The sequence below is a fragment of the Balaenoptera ricei genome, chromosome 13 (assembly GCF_028023285.1).
Source record: "Balaenoptera ricei isolate mBalRic1 chromosome 13, mBalRic1.hap2, whole genome shotgun sequence".
In the NCBI taxonomy this organism is placed as follows: Eukaryota; Metazoa; Chordata; class Mammalia; order Artiodactyla; family Balaenopteridae; genus Balaenoptera; species Balaenoptera ricei.
Genome location: NC_082651.1, coordinates 63,742,959 through 63,758,322, shown reverse-complemented (window position 1 = coordinate 63,758,322; position 15,364 = coordinate 63,742,959). Strand labels below are relative to the sequence as shown.

Here is a 15,364-nt window from a genome sequence, read left to right as displayed (position 1 = left end):
TGTCTCCTGCGTTGGCAGGCGGATTCTTAACCACTGCGCCACCAGGGAAGCCCCCCACTATTAACATTTTGATGTATGTCTTTTCACATTTTTCTATGTACAGATATTCAGGTATATTTTTTTCTTTTCTTTTTTAAACAACAACAAAATAGTATCTTATAGTACTGCTGCTTTGTAGCCTGCTTTTTCCACTCAGGGCTTGGTTGGGAGCCTCTTTTGTGTTCCTGCTAATCTCTCTTCTGCATGAAGTCGCTCCCTGTGGCATCAGGGAAAGGTGCCAAGCCCACTCCTGCAGGTGGGCTTAGGGCTTGGTGGGCTGTGTGGATGGGACAGTCATCCTTGAGCTGGGCCCCGAGGGAGGGGAGATTCCCAGAGACAGGAGGAGTCTGGGTGGGGAAGATGATGTAGGATGAGGCTGAGGATTCCAGGATGGGGAACTTGGGAGGGTCCAAGGCCAAATACACTTGGGAAACATCGGGTTAAAGACTTCTCAGACCCTTTAGGAATTCCAAGGAGCATGGTTGCAGATAGTCAATTTTCAGGAGGAGGCAAAGACATGTAAAGTTTTCAGTTTCGTTTGACATGGAGCCCTTGTTTGGGGTGGGTCTCTGGGGACCGCTCTTTAGGAACCAGCGCTCTGGGACTCCAAGGGGAACAGCTGGACTGAAACGCAGTTTCTGGCCCAGGCAGCTTTTCCATCCAGCAGGCATCCCTGTCCCATCAGAGCTACATCCCGTTTGGGGTGTTGGAAGCCCCCCGAGCTTCAGCCCTCAATGCCTGGAAGAGAAGGAAGTGGAGTCTTTGCCCAGGATGCCGAGCAGGCCGTGGTGAGGCCACTCCCAGGAAGCAGAGGTGGCTGAGATGGCTGGGGGGGGCGTGGGCCTGGGGGAGGCAGTCCTGCCTCAGCTGGAACCCGGCCTGGAGGAGGCCTGCGTCCTCCTCGCTCACCACCCTGCCCTTGTGCTAGAGGAGGCGGGGTGCCGCACGAATCCTGTCCTCCAGATGGTAAGAGCAGGGAGAAGGTCCCGGCCAGGAAACAGGCTCTCTCCCTGCTCTCTCCTCATACGTGAACAGCCACCAGAGCACCTGATTTGTCACAGCTGCTTAGAAAATCTAAGGCAGTATTATCATTTATTTGTATTATTATTTTTTTGAGGCAGTCCACAGCTGGATGGGCTGCTGCCTCAAGCTTAAAGTTTACACTTTAAAAAAAAAAAAATTTCTCTAGTGCCAGGCCAGAGAGGCAGTGGTGTCCCGTTTGGGACATGAGGATCGGGAGGCCCAGAGAGCCAAGGTGGTTTACCTCCCAAGGGTGGGACTGGCCTGGGAGCCCTGGGTGCCTCCGACCAACCACTCTGTGGCCAGGGAGGTGGGACGGGGGGGAGTCACCGGGACGCGCACGCTGCCTCTGCTCTAGCTCCACCATGGCTTGTTTGTTCCTATTCAGTTACTGAATTTCAGTTTCAGTGACATGGTGGCCTAGCAGGCTGTTTCCTGTTTTTACTTCCCAGGCAGCTGCCACCCAGCTGCTTCTCTTTAGCTGGAGACTGTCGTCGCCCTGTTTTTGCAAATAAAGTTTTTTTGGCACATAGCCACACCCATTCATTTACATACTGTCTCACCCTCAGAGCGGAGAAGTTGGGATTGAGATCAGATGGCTAATCCTGAAATATTTACTCCCTGATCCTTTAAAGAAAAGAGTTTGCTGACGCCTGCTCTCTGTTTAAGAGGTTCTCCCTCCCAAGGCCTCTTGCAGAAGAGGTGCTCTTCTTCCATATGGGAGTCCCATGGAGTAGATTTTGTGGGGAGGGGACAGTTCTAATTTTAGTGTTCTGTGTCCTTCATTCATTCATTTAACAAATATTTGTTATACTAATATGTGCCACCTATTAAGAGCTGAATTTGTGCCAGGCACTTAAGTGCTTTGCTGGCATGTGTCTTTAGTCTTTCCAGGAGCCCTCTGAGGTAGGTGCTGTTGTTAGCACCCCCATTTTACAGATGGGAAAACTGAGGCACAGAGAACATAAGTGACTTGTCCTGGACAGAGCCAGGGTTGTGTGTGCCGGTACTGTCTGACGCCATTAACCACCAGTCTACACTGCCCACAGCAGAAACCCAGCAGTTAAGACCCTGCTGCCGCCCCCGAGGTGCTCACAGCCTAGCGTTTGTTCCCCCGAGTCTGCCTCTACTTGGTATGCGTGGTCCCAGCTTCTGGTTTGAAGAGTTGGTGGGCGTCAGGGCAGGGCTGGGGAGTAGAGGCCACTCAGTGATCCTGAGCAAGTTCCTCCTCTACTCCCCACCCCCACCTCTAATGGGGGGTGTCTCTTTGTCCTGCATCCCAGGGTGTGAGGGTCCAAGAGGAGGGAGGGAACGAAAAGACACTGGAGTACGGAATTCAGAGCCCTGTTAACTCCCTCTCTGCTGAGGTCCCCCCACCTCCACCCCTCAGGGCTGCCTGCTCCCTTCCCCACACCAGCTTCTTTGCAGATATGAATGAGGTCAAGGTGAGCGTCCAGGACAGCCGCTCCCTTCCCCACACCAGCTTCTCTGCAGATATGATGAGGTCAAGGTGAACGTCCAGGACAGCCAGGAGGGAAAGAGGGAGAGAGCCAGCAGTTATCAAGCACATGCTGTGTGCTAGGCTGGACCACATGCTCTGTGTACAACACTCTGTGAAGGAGGTCATGTGACCCCAGCCCACTAGTGAGGGGCTGGGGCTCAGAGAAGGTTGAGTCACTTGCCCAACCTCACCCACTGGGATTCCAGCTTTAGATCTGAGCGGCCTGGAAACCCATGCCATTTCCAGTTTTGGGGGTGTCAAAGGGCAGCCTGGGCACCTGTGGGGTGTGTGGAAGGACAGGGCCCCAGTGATGGGGCTGATCCTTGATGTGCTGAGTTACGGCTCTCCTTCCTTCTCTGGGACCCTGAGTCACATTCTCAGAGGGTGGGCCTGCTTCCTGCCCTGTCTTTGTTCTGCACACTCAGGGTGTGTATGTGTGTGCGTGTGCGTGTGCGCGCGTGCGTGCCGGTTGTGGGCAGAGGCATTAACCAACCGTCATCCCTCCAGGAAAGCCCAAGTAATTTTAGTTAGTTTTCTGTTGCTCTCACTTTGTTCCCCTGTCTTTGTCCTCTTCTTCCTGAAGCACAAATTTCAGTCCTTAAAGCTGATGCTGACTCCCTCCCCACCCCCGCCCTTTATTCCCAAATAAAGAGGAATGGAAACTGGATCATCATTTCTTTCCAAGCAAACAGTCCAAATATTTGAAAGCCTGAGTGTGAGGAGTAGTTCCCAGGACACGTGGGAACAACTCAGCCCCTCTCTCAGTTTCCTGTGAACACATCCAGCCCAGCGGTGGCCCTGGAATGTGACATATATAAAGTAGCCCTGGGTGCCTGGGCAGGCTTTAAGTAATTTCTTTACACCTTTCCTCTTGATAGTAGCTAATGTTGAATACTTACTGCATGTCAGGCAGAATGCTAATGCCTTTACGTGTAATCCTGTGAAGTTGGAACTAGTAATATCCCCATTTTCCTGAAGGAGAGGTTAAGTAACTTGCCCAAGGTCACAAGGCTAACAGGTGGTATTGCCAGGAGGCTGGTGCTGAACTGTGTCTGCCCAACCCCACAGCCTGAGGCCATGCTCATTACATAGTCCCGGGCCCAGGATACCACCCACCCACAGTAGGTCTGCATCAGTGAGCTCCTGTAATTATGTATCATGGTCTTCAGGTCAAAGTTACATCTTCCTGGGTGAGTCACCGGTTCCAGTATTTTTCTTATACATTTGTCATTATTAGGAAGTTAAAAAAAAAAAGTCACCTTAGCCCAGGGTTTCTCAGCCTCAGCACTGCTGACGTTTTGAGCCAGATCTCCTTTGTTGTGGGAGCCTGTCCTGTACGCTGTAGGTTTTAGCAGCAACCCTGGCCTCCACCAGTAGATGCCAGTAGAACCCCCCACCCCGCAAGTGTGACAACCAAAAATGTCTCCAGACACTGAAAAGTGGCCTGGGCTGGGGGTAGGGGGCAAAATCGCCCCCACTTGAGAACCACTGTCTTAGCCCAAGGCGTGAGAGGCAGGAGGTCAGGGGGAGATTGGGACGCAGACGCCTGATATTGGGTCACCTTCTCCAGGGCAGCTCCGGAGAGTCTTTTAAAGGGCTCCAGAGCCACTTCCTGCAGGTTAAACTCACCCGCACTTGCCTGGGCTCTTGCGGTGTTTGGGAAGGGTTGGGGAGAAACCCTTCCCTGTGTTCAGAGAGGTCACAGCCCAGTAGGGGGGACGGCGCCAAGGTGGAAAAGCCCAGCAGCTCATTTCCCAGCTGTCCTCCGAGAGCCCATGGAGTGATGAGGACCCTCTTCACGGAGCTCACGTCCCAGTGGGGAAATGACGGTGTGGGATCCAGATGTTGACGATGGACAGCGCTCTGTACGAAAGGAAAGGAAGGCAGAGAGGTGCGAGTGCTGCCTGGGGCAGGGTGGGCTCTAGAGAGACATTCCATCCTGAGGGGCCAGGTGGAACGGAGCCCCCGGGGCTCAGGCGCTGCTGGGTGTTAGAAGAGGTTCCTTAGGGCCTGGCGAACAGGAAGAGGTGGTGGGATCTGCTTCACAGATTCTGGGCTCTAACCTGAGAGCCTGAGCTCATTCCCGTGTGGGCATGGGGTGGACCCAGGTTCCAGAGGGCCCAGCGGAGCCCTTGCTGAGAATGGGGTGCTCAGCCCCAGGGGCCAGGTGGCCACAAGCAGTGCTCTTCCCAGGGTCCAACTTGTCCCTCCAGTTGAGGGTTTGACATAATTTACAGGGTGTGGTGTTCTCCACTGTGTAATGTGGGTGACGTTTTCTCGGCCTCCAGACAGTGCTTCTCCTTTAATTCTGAGCTTCGGTGAGGCCTGGGCCTCCCTTATGCTGCCCACTTACTCATTCAGTGTCTGAGGGACATTCATTTTTCCCAAGGGCCTTGCCCTATTGATCCAGCAGTTAATTCCCCCAGCTGACTCCTGCCCCTTGCTCTGCCTAATTGACCTGGGATTGAAAGTGCTGGCCTGAAAATCAGGAGTTGGGAGGCCCCTACCTGGGGTCCGCTTCCCCTCACTGCCACCAGAGGGCAGCCGTGGACTCTGGTTGGAGCCTCGCCCCGGGCAGTTCTGTGGATGCCCCTGCCAGGAGGCAGCTTTCTGTTGGGCTGGGGGGTTGATGGCTGCTGGGCCCAGGGTCTTGGCTGTGGGGGAGGCTTGGTTCTCCTTTGCACGAAGCAGCCCAGGGGTGAGGCAGCAGGGAACACCTGGGGGTGGTGCAATGCCAGGGAATCTGTTGATGACCCTGACCTCACTAGGACCGGGTCTCTGAGTATCTCCCGAGAAAAGAATGTGAGCTGGGGCTTCCCTGGTGGCACAGTGGTTAAGAATCCACCTGCCAATGCAGGGGACGCGGGTTCGAGCCCTGGTCCGGGAAGATCCCACATGCCGCGGAGCAACTAAGCCCGTGGGCCACGACTACTGAGCCTGCGCTCTAGAGCCCGCAAGCCACAACTACTGAGCCCACGTGCTGCAACTACTGAAGCCCGCACGCCTAGAGCCCGTGCTCAGCAACAAGAGAAGCCACCGCAATGAGAAGCCCGCGCGCCCCAACTAGAGAAAGCCCGCGCACAGCAACGAAGACCCAACACAGCCAAAAATAAATTTAAAAAAAAAAAGGACGTGAGCCAACTTGGCTCCTTCCCCCACAGCAAGCAAGAGGCCATTTCTCTTTGGGGTGGTTTTTTCTCTTCTCCCTTGACCTACAGAGCCCATTCTTGGTTCAGGGCTGAGAGTGAGCTTGGGCCATGTGTGTTGAACCAGGTGGGCTGCATGTTTTGTGCATGCTCTTAAAAAAATTGTTTTTAATCACTAAAGCAATATATGCTCATTGTACCAAAACCAAACAGTAGAGAAGAGTGTTTTCTGAGGGAGTTGCCCAGGGCTTGGCAGGTTGTGCGGCCTTATGAAGACACTCTCCCTTTCTGGTGTGTGTGTGTGTGTGTGTGTGTGTGTGTGTGTGTGTGTGTGTGTGTGTGTGTGTGTGTGTGTGTGTGTGTGTATGTGTATGTGTATGTGTATGTGTAGGCACCTTAGAAAACCTGCTGTTGGGTATGACCCCGTAAGGGGTGTGTTCAGTCAGTAGTAATTTTGTATTCTTAGCAACCACCCAGTATCTGCAGCGCTGGGGGAGGGCACAAGACAGAAGGCTCTCAGGGGCATTCAGGGGCCAGAATCACCCAACAGTGAAGCCCAGGAGAGCCTCCTGGTGGTCACAGAAGAGACCTCTGGGCACAGGAAGACCTCTGAGGCCCATCGGAGAGAGCACATCCTTCCAGCGTCTCTTAATGCACAGCCTTTATTTATTGTCAGCACCCACCGCCCATACCCCACCTCACTAGAAAGCTCCCCTCTCCTGGATGTCTTCAGTGTCCTGCAAAGGAAGTGTCACAGCCTTTTTCTGGGGCTGGGAGTGAAGAGGGAGCTATCAGTTTCACATTTGAAACTGATAATGTGAGTCTGTGGCAAGAAGGAATAGCTTCATAACCATTTGAACTTCACCTGACCTTGTCTCCTGATTCAACCCTCTAGCTGTTGGGATCTGCCAACTGGCTGAGCATTTCTGGGTCTTTGACCGGAAACCTCTCATACACAATTAGCAATGCCAGCCCTGAAACGGGGACTTCTGGCCAGTGTCGTACGTACCAGAGCCTGTTTAGGTTCCATTCAGTGAAAAATTCCTTGCATTTTCTCATTCTCTGTTTCAAATCCAACAAAATCCCCACCCCCCCAAAGTTTGTTGAGCACCTACTGTATGCAAAATATTTTGCTAAGCTCTTGAATAAACCATGAACGTGTCTAATTTTACAGACCGTGAGCTCCTTATGTGCAGGGCTGTGAATAAGCTATTCATTCACTCATTCGGTCTCTTAATTCTTTCTCTCTGCATTAGTTGGATCCCTGTTGAGAACAGGACACTTGGTGTACAGTATCCAGGCACTTAGTATACAGTAGGCACTTTGTAAAGACTTAGTTGAGGGAGTCCTGGAGTTCAAATAGCCAGGAAAGGAAAGTAACTGCAGCGCTGGGGGAGGACTGTGCCATTGTCTTTGTCAAGGGTTTTGTTAGTTAAAAGGGAGTGAAATCTGAACCCCTTGATACCTTCAGTGAACCCACCTCTCCCCTTGGATGAGTGATGGCCTGAAAAGGCAGGCATCTTCCAGGTTTTAATTTTGTGATTGGAAAATGAGGATTTATTTATTCCACAATGATTTCTTTTCTTTTTTTTTAATAAATTTATTTATTTATTTATTTTTGGCTGTGTTGGGTCTTCGTTGCTGTGCGTGAGGTTTCTCTAGTTGTGCTGAGCGGGGGGCTACTCTTTGTTGCGGTGTGCAGGCTTCTCATTGCGGTGGCTTCTCTTGTTGTGGAGCACGGGCTCTAGGTGCGCAGGCTTCAGTGGTTGTGGCACGTGGGCTCAGTAGTTGTGGCTCGCGGGCTCTAGAGCACAGGCTCAGTAGTTGTGGCGCATGGGCTTAGTTGCTCTGCGGCATGTGGGATCTTCCCGGACCAGGGCTTGAACCCGTGTCCCCTGCATTGGCAGGTGGATTCTTAACCACTGTGCCACCAGGGAAGTTCCCACAATGATTTCTTGAGTGCCTTCTATATTCCAAGCATTGTGCTGGTACCCAGGAATGTGAAGCTCCCCTCACCAACCTCATTAGAAGTTGCAACGACTGGATAAGATGAAGTGCTTTAGAAAAATCTGCCCCACTGCCTACTGCTGACCAGGGGCCTGGGGGAGCTTGCCGCCTCCTTGCGTGGCTCCCCTGGAGGCCCCCCTAAGATGAGCTGTTTCCCTTGACCCATCCCTGCATGCACATATCCTCTTTCTCTGCTCCTGGCCAGCCAGAGTTTACTTGAGTTGGAATCCATGACCTCCTGGCTTCTCCACATGCAGCCTGATTCTGGGCCAGGGTTTGTTTGAGGCCCTGTTTGGATATTATTAAAAGTGGCAGCTTTGCTCAGAAAGGTCAGTGTGAGAGACCAGAACAAAAAGATCTTTCAAGCTGGCCTGTCACAGGGCTCAGAAAAGCCCCAGCTCTACTTGGCACTGGCAGTTTAGACCCGGGACAGGATTACTCAAGCTGGTGGGAGAAACCCCATTTAGTTTCCCATTTCCCAGAGGGCTGAGCTGAGGTGGACGGGCATTCCCGACATTTCAGAACAGGTCGGCACCAGCCAGGAGCCCAGATCTCTCCCTGTCTAGCCCTGGCCACTGGAACCTATGTTGGTTTTTCTCTTTACCTGCATTCAGTAAAAACTGGGATTTACCCAAAAGATGCCTAAAGGTGATTATTTGCTTTGCTAAAGAATTCCTGGGAGCTTATTTAGATGCCAGAGTCCCTTATAGATTTGAAAATAATAAAAATATACAACTTTGGAGGCACAAGATCTTGTTAAAATTGCAGTTCTCATTCCTAAATTGAGTGTGTATTGGGGGAGGAACCTGAAACAAAACAACTAGTATACCAAGTCCATGATTTCAGGTATGCTTGATTAAGGTAAGATATCTACTGAAGTAAAAAGAAAGAAGATATAAAGAAAAGTATTACACAAAATAATAACACTGATGGTGTACAGCTAATAGCAAAAATTGTAGATGTGGTATGCAGATGACAGAAGTCTGGGAGATGCTGATTGCAACTGAAGACCTGATTTTATAGAGGAGAGGGCCGTGCATAGCCCACAGGGGTGAGCTCTGCCCTCAGTAGCACTGCCCAGGCATGAACCATCTCTAAGGACCCTGTGGAGCCCTGTGCTGCTTGCCCCTCCTGGTTCTTCAGAAGCTCTAGGCAGACTAGGGAAGATCGTTGTGACTCTGACTCTATCCCCCAGGTCTTTGTCTCCATTCTCAGCCTTACAAACAGGAATCTGAGTTCATAGTGTTGGTTGTTTGCACATTTGGGGCTTGCTTGTATGAAACCAGAGGTTCCCAGAAGGCAAGGAATTCATCTCCTGTCCTTTTATGCCTCCAAGCTTCAGAGCCCCCAGGAATCTATTTCATGCATGAAAACTGCAGGAGGGGCTCACCTGACTTTCCCAGCTGCCACCTTTGGCGTTTCACCCTCTGTGATCTTTCATTTCTAAATTTGCTGGCCTGGGAGCCTCTGCTTTCCCTTGTGAGCTATTGATCTAGGGAACCCCCCGGAACAAGTGAGGACGGCAGTCCTCAGACATTTGCTGAGCACACATGCCCGGGCTGAGCTTCAGGAACAAGACTGCCCTCAGGGGGTGCACAGTGGGAAAGGGGTCAGCCTGTAAATGGAAAATGACTGCAATGCCATGCTTGCTTCAAAAGAGGAGTTAACACGGGGCAAAAGCTATGCAGTCAGGAGAGGTGGGTGTGGGGAGGGGCCCAGGGAAGGCTGCAAGGAGGAAGTGATGTTGGAAAGTGATGTGTAAAAACACAGGTTTTTTTAAGGATGAGTAGGGAAAGGGCTCTTTAAGGCAGTAGGGGAAGCCTGTTCCAAGACTTGACATAGCGAACTGTGGACGGTTGTTCAGAAAGGACTTGAGTGGTGGGAGATGAGATGGGAGAGAGGCAAGGGGCAGACAGCCCTGGGACACCGTACTGAGGGCCTAGACTGAATTCTGTCAGCCTGGGGGCACCGTCAAAAGGCCAACATGGGAAGGAACAAGATGACTTTTGCATGTCAGTAGAGCCCTCAAGGGGCAGTGGGAGTGGTTTTTCAAACTCAGGCCACACCCATCAGTGGGTTGCAAGATCTGTTTGGTGGGCTGCCGCCAGCATTTTTAAAATGGGGAAGTAGTGGGAGACGTAAAATAGAAAATATCAGAGTGGATTGCATTGCACATAGTAGAGATAGGTAATATATCAGGAAACTTAACTTCAGTTTTATGTAAGCAGTGTGTGCATATATACAGGGTTGCAATGTCAGGTGTATTTCTTACTATGGATCACACTTTAAAAAGCTTGCAAATGACTTTAAGGCACAGAGGGCTGACTGGAGGGGGTGAGGCCAGCTGTCACTGTCATCTAGGCCCCAGGTGATGCAGGCCAGGCTACGGCCCTGGTGCTAGGGATTGAGAGGTGAGGATGGATTCCAGTGTAGACCGGATGTGACAGATGAAGATGGAGAATTTGAGGTTGACTGAAGTCAGAAAGTCTGGCACCAGCCCAAAGCACTTGGGCCAAGATAACATCTTGTTTGAAATACTCGATCTTGGTCTCTTTCTGGTGGTAAACTGGAGGCCTGGGTTTCTAGAGGGCTACGGTGGAGAGGGATCCTTTCTATTCTTTGATCATTGATGTCCTGAGCCTCTAGGATCCTGGTGTTAACAATTCTGACCTTTCATACCAATTATTGGATGTTTTCAAATAACACTCAAATGGGCAGGCTCCTCCTAGTGTCTGCAGGTTTGATGAGGATGTCTTTGTGGGAACTAGGCTGGTAATGACCCTGCTTCTACTGTCTTCCCACTAGGAACATCGTGAAAGGCATGAGAGAACTCCGGGAGGTCCTACGCACTGTGGAGACCAAAGCAACTCAGAACTTCAAAGTGGTAATGGAGGAGGCCCCAGGGCTGGGTGCTGGCTGTGGCTGGTTTATTCAGGGGTTGATTTCAGTGCGAGGCAGCAGAAATCCTAGCAGGCAGCCTCTGAATCAGGGATAACAATATGTCGAGTGTGTGCTTCTCCTCTCCCTATCGTGCTCATGGCAGACATTGCTAGTCAATCTCAGCATTCTTTTCCTCCAAGCCTGGGACACACCCTCAGCATCCTTCTCATCGCAGCACTGCACATAGCCCTTCATGTTAGATCAATGCTGAAACCTCCTGTCATCCCTTCCTAGCAAGGTGGTGTGCTAATTCTTAAGGACTTGTTTATGATCTTAATAAATAACCTTGGCTTGCTTTCCTGCCCCAATTCAGGCCTACCTTCTTAGGCTTCTACCCCTAATCAGAGCCACAGCTGCTTCTCACTCTAGACTTTTCGGTCAAATATCAGAAAGGTATCTGGTGGGGAGAGCTGCTTGCACTGAGGACTTTATGCTCTGCAAGGGCTGTGAATACTCAGAGCCGTGCTGGGCTCCATGGGGCCAGGAGGAGGAGGAAATGTACCTCTTGTTTAGGAAAAGAGAGAGGACAAAAGATGAAGTCGGAGCCATCACAGGCCAACAGAAGGGGTGGGGCAGCTCAGTGCTGGAGACACAGAGAAGCAAGGGGGCTCCTTGGGGCACAGTGGTGGACCTCCTGGAGGGGCAGCAATTTGCAAGCAGGCAGATTTGGCTGGATGGTGAGTGGAGGGCACGGCAGGCCGCGGCCGGGCAGAGCCAGCACGTGCCTGCATCTGAGTTCCTCCCTCTCTGCCAGATGGCAGCCAAGCACCTGGCGGGGGTCCTGCTGCACTCCCTGAGCGAGGAATGCTACTGGAGCCCCCTGTCCCACCCGCTGCCCGAGTTCATGAGCAAGGAGGAGAATTCCTTCATCACGCAGGCCCTGCGGAAACCTCAACTCTACGAAGGAGACAAGTAAGCCTATCTGCTCTGGGGACCACGCCAGGCTCAGGCCACCGTCCCCAGGGTTCGGTCCCCACTGGCGGTCCCTCTCTCTGCCCCATGCTCTCCTGCAGCCGCCACCCAGCTCCCTGCCAGGCAGGCTCTTCAGAAGCAGCAGGAGCCAAATAGACTAGAGAAGGCAGCTCTCGGGGTGGGGGGTTGAGGGGGCGTCCTCTAAGGCACCCAAAGGCCAAACAAATTATTTGGCGGGCGGGGGGAGGGGGGTACCTGCCTTCCTAATGGTCTCAATGCACCGTCTGTCGTGTTTGTGCCAGTAATCGAAGGTGGGGTCTGTGAGCTGCTTTCTCGCTCTTGTCGGCTGCTGGCCCCAGCCGCTTCATGCAGTGCTGGGGGCTGGAAGGGGCAACCCCCTCAAGAGCATCGCAGTATTTCCAGCCCTCGCCCACCGTAGGCTTTCAGATCCATGACTCTGGGGCATGATAAAGAGCTGCAGGTGGGATCCTGTGCCTGTGAATTATGCAGGAGAAGGTCACCTTACCAGGGCTGGTGCTGACTCCGGGGCAGAAGGGCCGGCGTGGCAGGCCAGCCGTGCGGCTTCAGGGGGCCGTGCTGGAGCCAGGCTGCCATTTGTGTCTTGCAGCCTCTACTGCCCGAAGGATAACATTGAGGAGGCCCTGCTGCTGCTACTCATCAGCGAATCCATGGTGAGCTCAAGGCCTCTGGCCCGTGGAATAAAGCCGTGGGGCTTGGGCGCAGGCCACCAGGTCCTGGCCGAGCTCAGCCCCCGGGGATGTCCCTGAAGCAGGCTTCTTGGATCTGTTCCCCCCTCAGAGGGTACGGGTCCCTCATGAGATTTAGGTGTGGAGTACAAGGCTGCATTCGGGGGCCTGGGTCCTACCCCTAAATGAGTAGGGACTGGGCGAGCTAACAAATTCCCACCTCCTGCTTCTGGAATTACAAAAGCAAGTCAACAGAAGGTTGCATGAACACTTCTGTGCTGGGTCGGTGATGATGGAAGGGAGTGGAAGGAACGTGTACTTTCACGGCAGGAGGCCTGGATTCAGGTTCCGGCCCTGCCACTCAGTAGCTGAGGGCCCTGGGCAGATCACCTAAGCTCTGTGAGCCTCAGCTCCCACCTCTAGGTGATAGTAACTCACAGAGGTGAGGTGCCTGTACAAGGGATCCACTCATTCATGCCACTCTTAATACAGAGTGTCATCCACTTTGTGCCAGGCCCTGTTCTAGACGCCAGAGAAGCAGCAGCAAACAAAATGGAGAAAACTCCCTGCCCTCATGGAGCTTACATTCTAGTGAGGGAGGTGGGCAATAAATGAATTAACTACTCAACTACCCAGGGTTGTGATGTCTAAGTGCTGTGGAGAAATAAGGCGGAGGGGGTAAGGTGTGCCAGATAGAGCACACGTGAAATGCTCTCTAGACTTTTTTCACAAGACCCGCTTCTCCTGCCCCGGGCAAAAACACACACACACACACACACACACACACACACACACACACACACGCGTGCCGTGGAGGCTCAGCGTTGGGGAGAGGTGTGTTGGGTGGTCTGGGAGGTGGTGAGATGAAGGATGGGGTGGTCCAAGGGGGCTGAAGGAAGGGTGGGCAAGAGCAGCAAAGCCAGGTGTCCTCTGACTGAGGGGCCACTCAGAGCTTATGAGCTGGGGACCCCCGGGTTGAGAGCTAGGTTTTTTAAAATGATGCACCTGAGAGCAGTGTGTGAAAGTGGAGTTTAAGGAACTGGGTCCCCAAATAGCCAGAAACAAATGTCCCTTTGGAAACCTGGGACTGTGTGATGCCAGGGTTTGTTTAGAGACCTCTGGTCAGTGGGTTGCCTCTGGCTGAGCAGGTCCCCCAGCAAGTAGACAGGAAGAGGGACACTGGACTTGGGGGTGAGAGAGTGTATCCTTCCCCAGCCAGGCGGGGTCCATTCGGATCCAAGAGTGCCGGGGAAGGGGCATGGATATTTGGATCCCGAGGACAAACTGGCCGGGACATGGTCCTGAAAGGTTTGCACGGTGCGTGCTTGTGTGGAGGTTAGGTGGTTGCTGCTGGGTGGGGACATCTAGCTGGTTAGCCCAATGTGGAGGTAGAGGTACCAAGTGCCAGATCTGATTTTCATGGGAGAACAGTGTACTTCTCACAGACTGAACCCCAGTTTTTAATTATGGAACCTCAGCCATAGACCGGTATCCTCTCCCTGCCCCCTTCACACACCTCAGCCATCTCAGCACCTACACCATCAGGCGTGACTGCACAGAACTCACCTGTCTCGGGAAACACAGGTCATTATTGTCACTTTCCTATGCTGAGGGTTACAGTGTTGTCTGCAGGTGGGAAGTAAAAAGGTGAAAATGGGAACGTTCCTTAGGTCCTTTCTCTGCCAGATTCCAAGCTGATTATCTCATCTAGGTAGGCATTGTGTTGAGCGGTTTGAAAAATAACAGTTTCATATGATTCAGTCTAATACTAATATGTTCCCATCTTACAGATGAGAAAAGTAAGGTCCAAGACAGGTACATGTCTTGGTCAAGGTCTCATACTAATAATCCTTGCAGCCATGATTCAAATCACGTCTGTGATTCACCGACTGCTCTAAGTCTTGATTTTCTCATCTGTCAAAGGGTCAAGGGGGTAACTTTGAGGATCAAGTGCGACAGAGCTTGGCGAGGGCTTTGTAAACAAGGAAGGCCTTGGCTGTCTGTGTGAGAATGGTCAGCATTTTTCTCCCTGGCAGGGATAGAGGCTGGGCTCTGTCTCCCTAAGTATTTTTTGTGGCCATTGCTTGATCCGGGTGCCCAGAACCAGAGCTGAGATGCCTTTCCATTAAAGTTATTCCCCCCAAACCCTCAAGCTGCCCGTATATCTCAAAGTAGAGAATGGCCTTTTACTAAAAGGTGACCCATACTTGGAGCCAAGGTGGTTTCCCTCTAAGCAGCTCTTTCAAGAGGATATGTGGCCGGCTGGCCTCCACCGGCGACTCGGGGGATCCAGGCCGGCTGGCCAGGCAGGTGTCGTGGGAATTCCCTGTGGCCTGCACAGCAGCAGAAGTGCTCAGATGCCGAGTGTGCTGTAGCTGGGAGGAGGCACTCTTCCAGGGCTGGCTGGCTGGTTTCCTCCTGCTCACACCCAGCCTGTCACACATCTAGAAGCTTCAGATATTTGGGGGAGGATGTCGGCGATGGACATAGCTTTGGTGTCTCATCTATTGAGGGTTTTCCACCTGGGATCTGGATCTGGCCACTGTGGCTCTGCGCGGTTTTTCAGAGTGACCAGACCGCCTCTGACTTCTCACTTGCCCTTATTTTACCCCCTCCTTTCCTGCAGGTCACATTCTCCATCAGATGTGGGCGCCAGGCTCCTGCTCTGACCCTTCACCTGACCCCTGAGGCTCAGCCTGGCCTCCATGTACCAGCAGGGTTTTCCTCATCTCCCTTTAATGCTGGCTGGGTTTGGCTACAGATGATAGGGAGAAACTTATAGAAGCAGCAGCTGCCTTGGCTGCTCCTTGGGTTCTCCTAATCCCTGCAGAATTCTTTATGCGGCAGTAACAGCTATTGCAGCACAACCAGCCCAGGAGGCATAATCATCACAGCTCTCCACTTCCAGGGCCGCCAGAGCTAGTTGCTCCAGGAAAGGGTGTTTGCAGGTTTCCTGAGCACGTCCACCCCTATTTTGCGGTTTGGAACTCAGAGGAGTAGGCTGCATGGGGTCTGGGTGTGGGGTTGGTACCTGAAGTATGGTTTTTGTTTCGGGCTGAGTGTGATCAGAATGAATAGGGCAGCCCTTGTCT

At 52.4% G+C, this 15,364-nt stretch overlaps 1 protein-coding gene across 1 annotated transcript in view; it reads left to right on the top strand.

Moving 5' to 3' along the window:
• Nucleotides 1-15,364, top strand: part of TTC7A (tetratricopeptide repeat domain 7A) — a 130,888-nt gene that overhangs the window by 48,964 nt on the left and 66,560 nt on the right. The window contains exons 6-8 of the mRNA XM_059943405.1: nt 10,519-10,597; nt 11,408-11,565; nt 12,194-12,257. Of these exons, the coding sequence (XP_059799388.1) occupies nt 10,519-10,597; nt 11,408-11,565; nt 12,194-12,257 (301 nt within the window). The remainder of the gene's footprint in view (nt 1-10,518; nt 10,598-11,407; nt 11,566-12,193; nt 12,258-15,364) is intronic.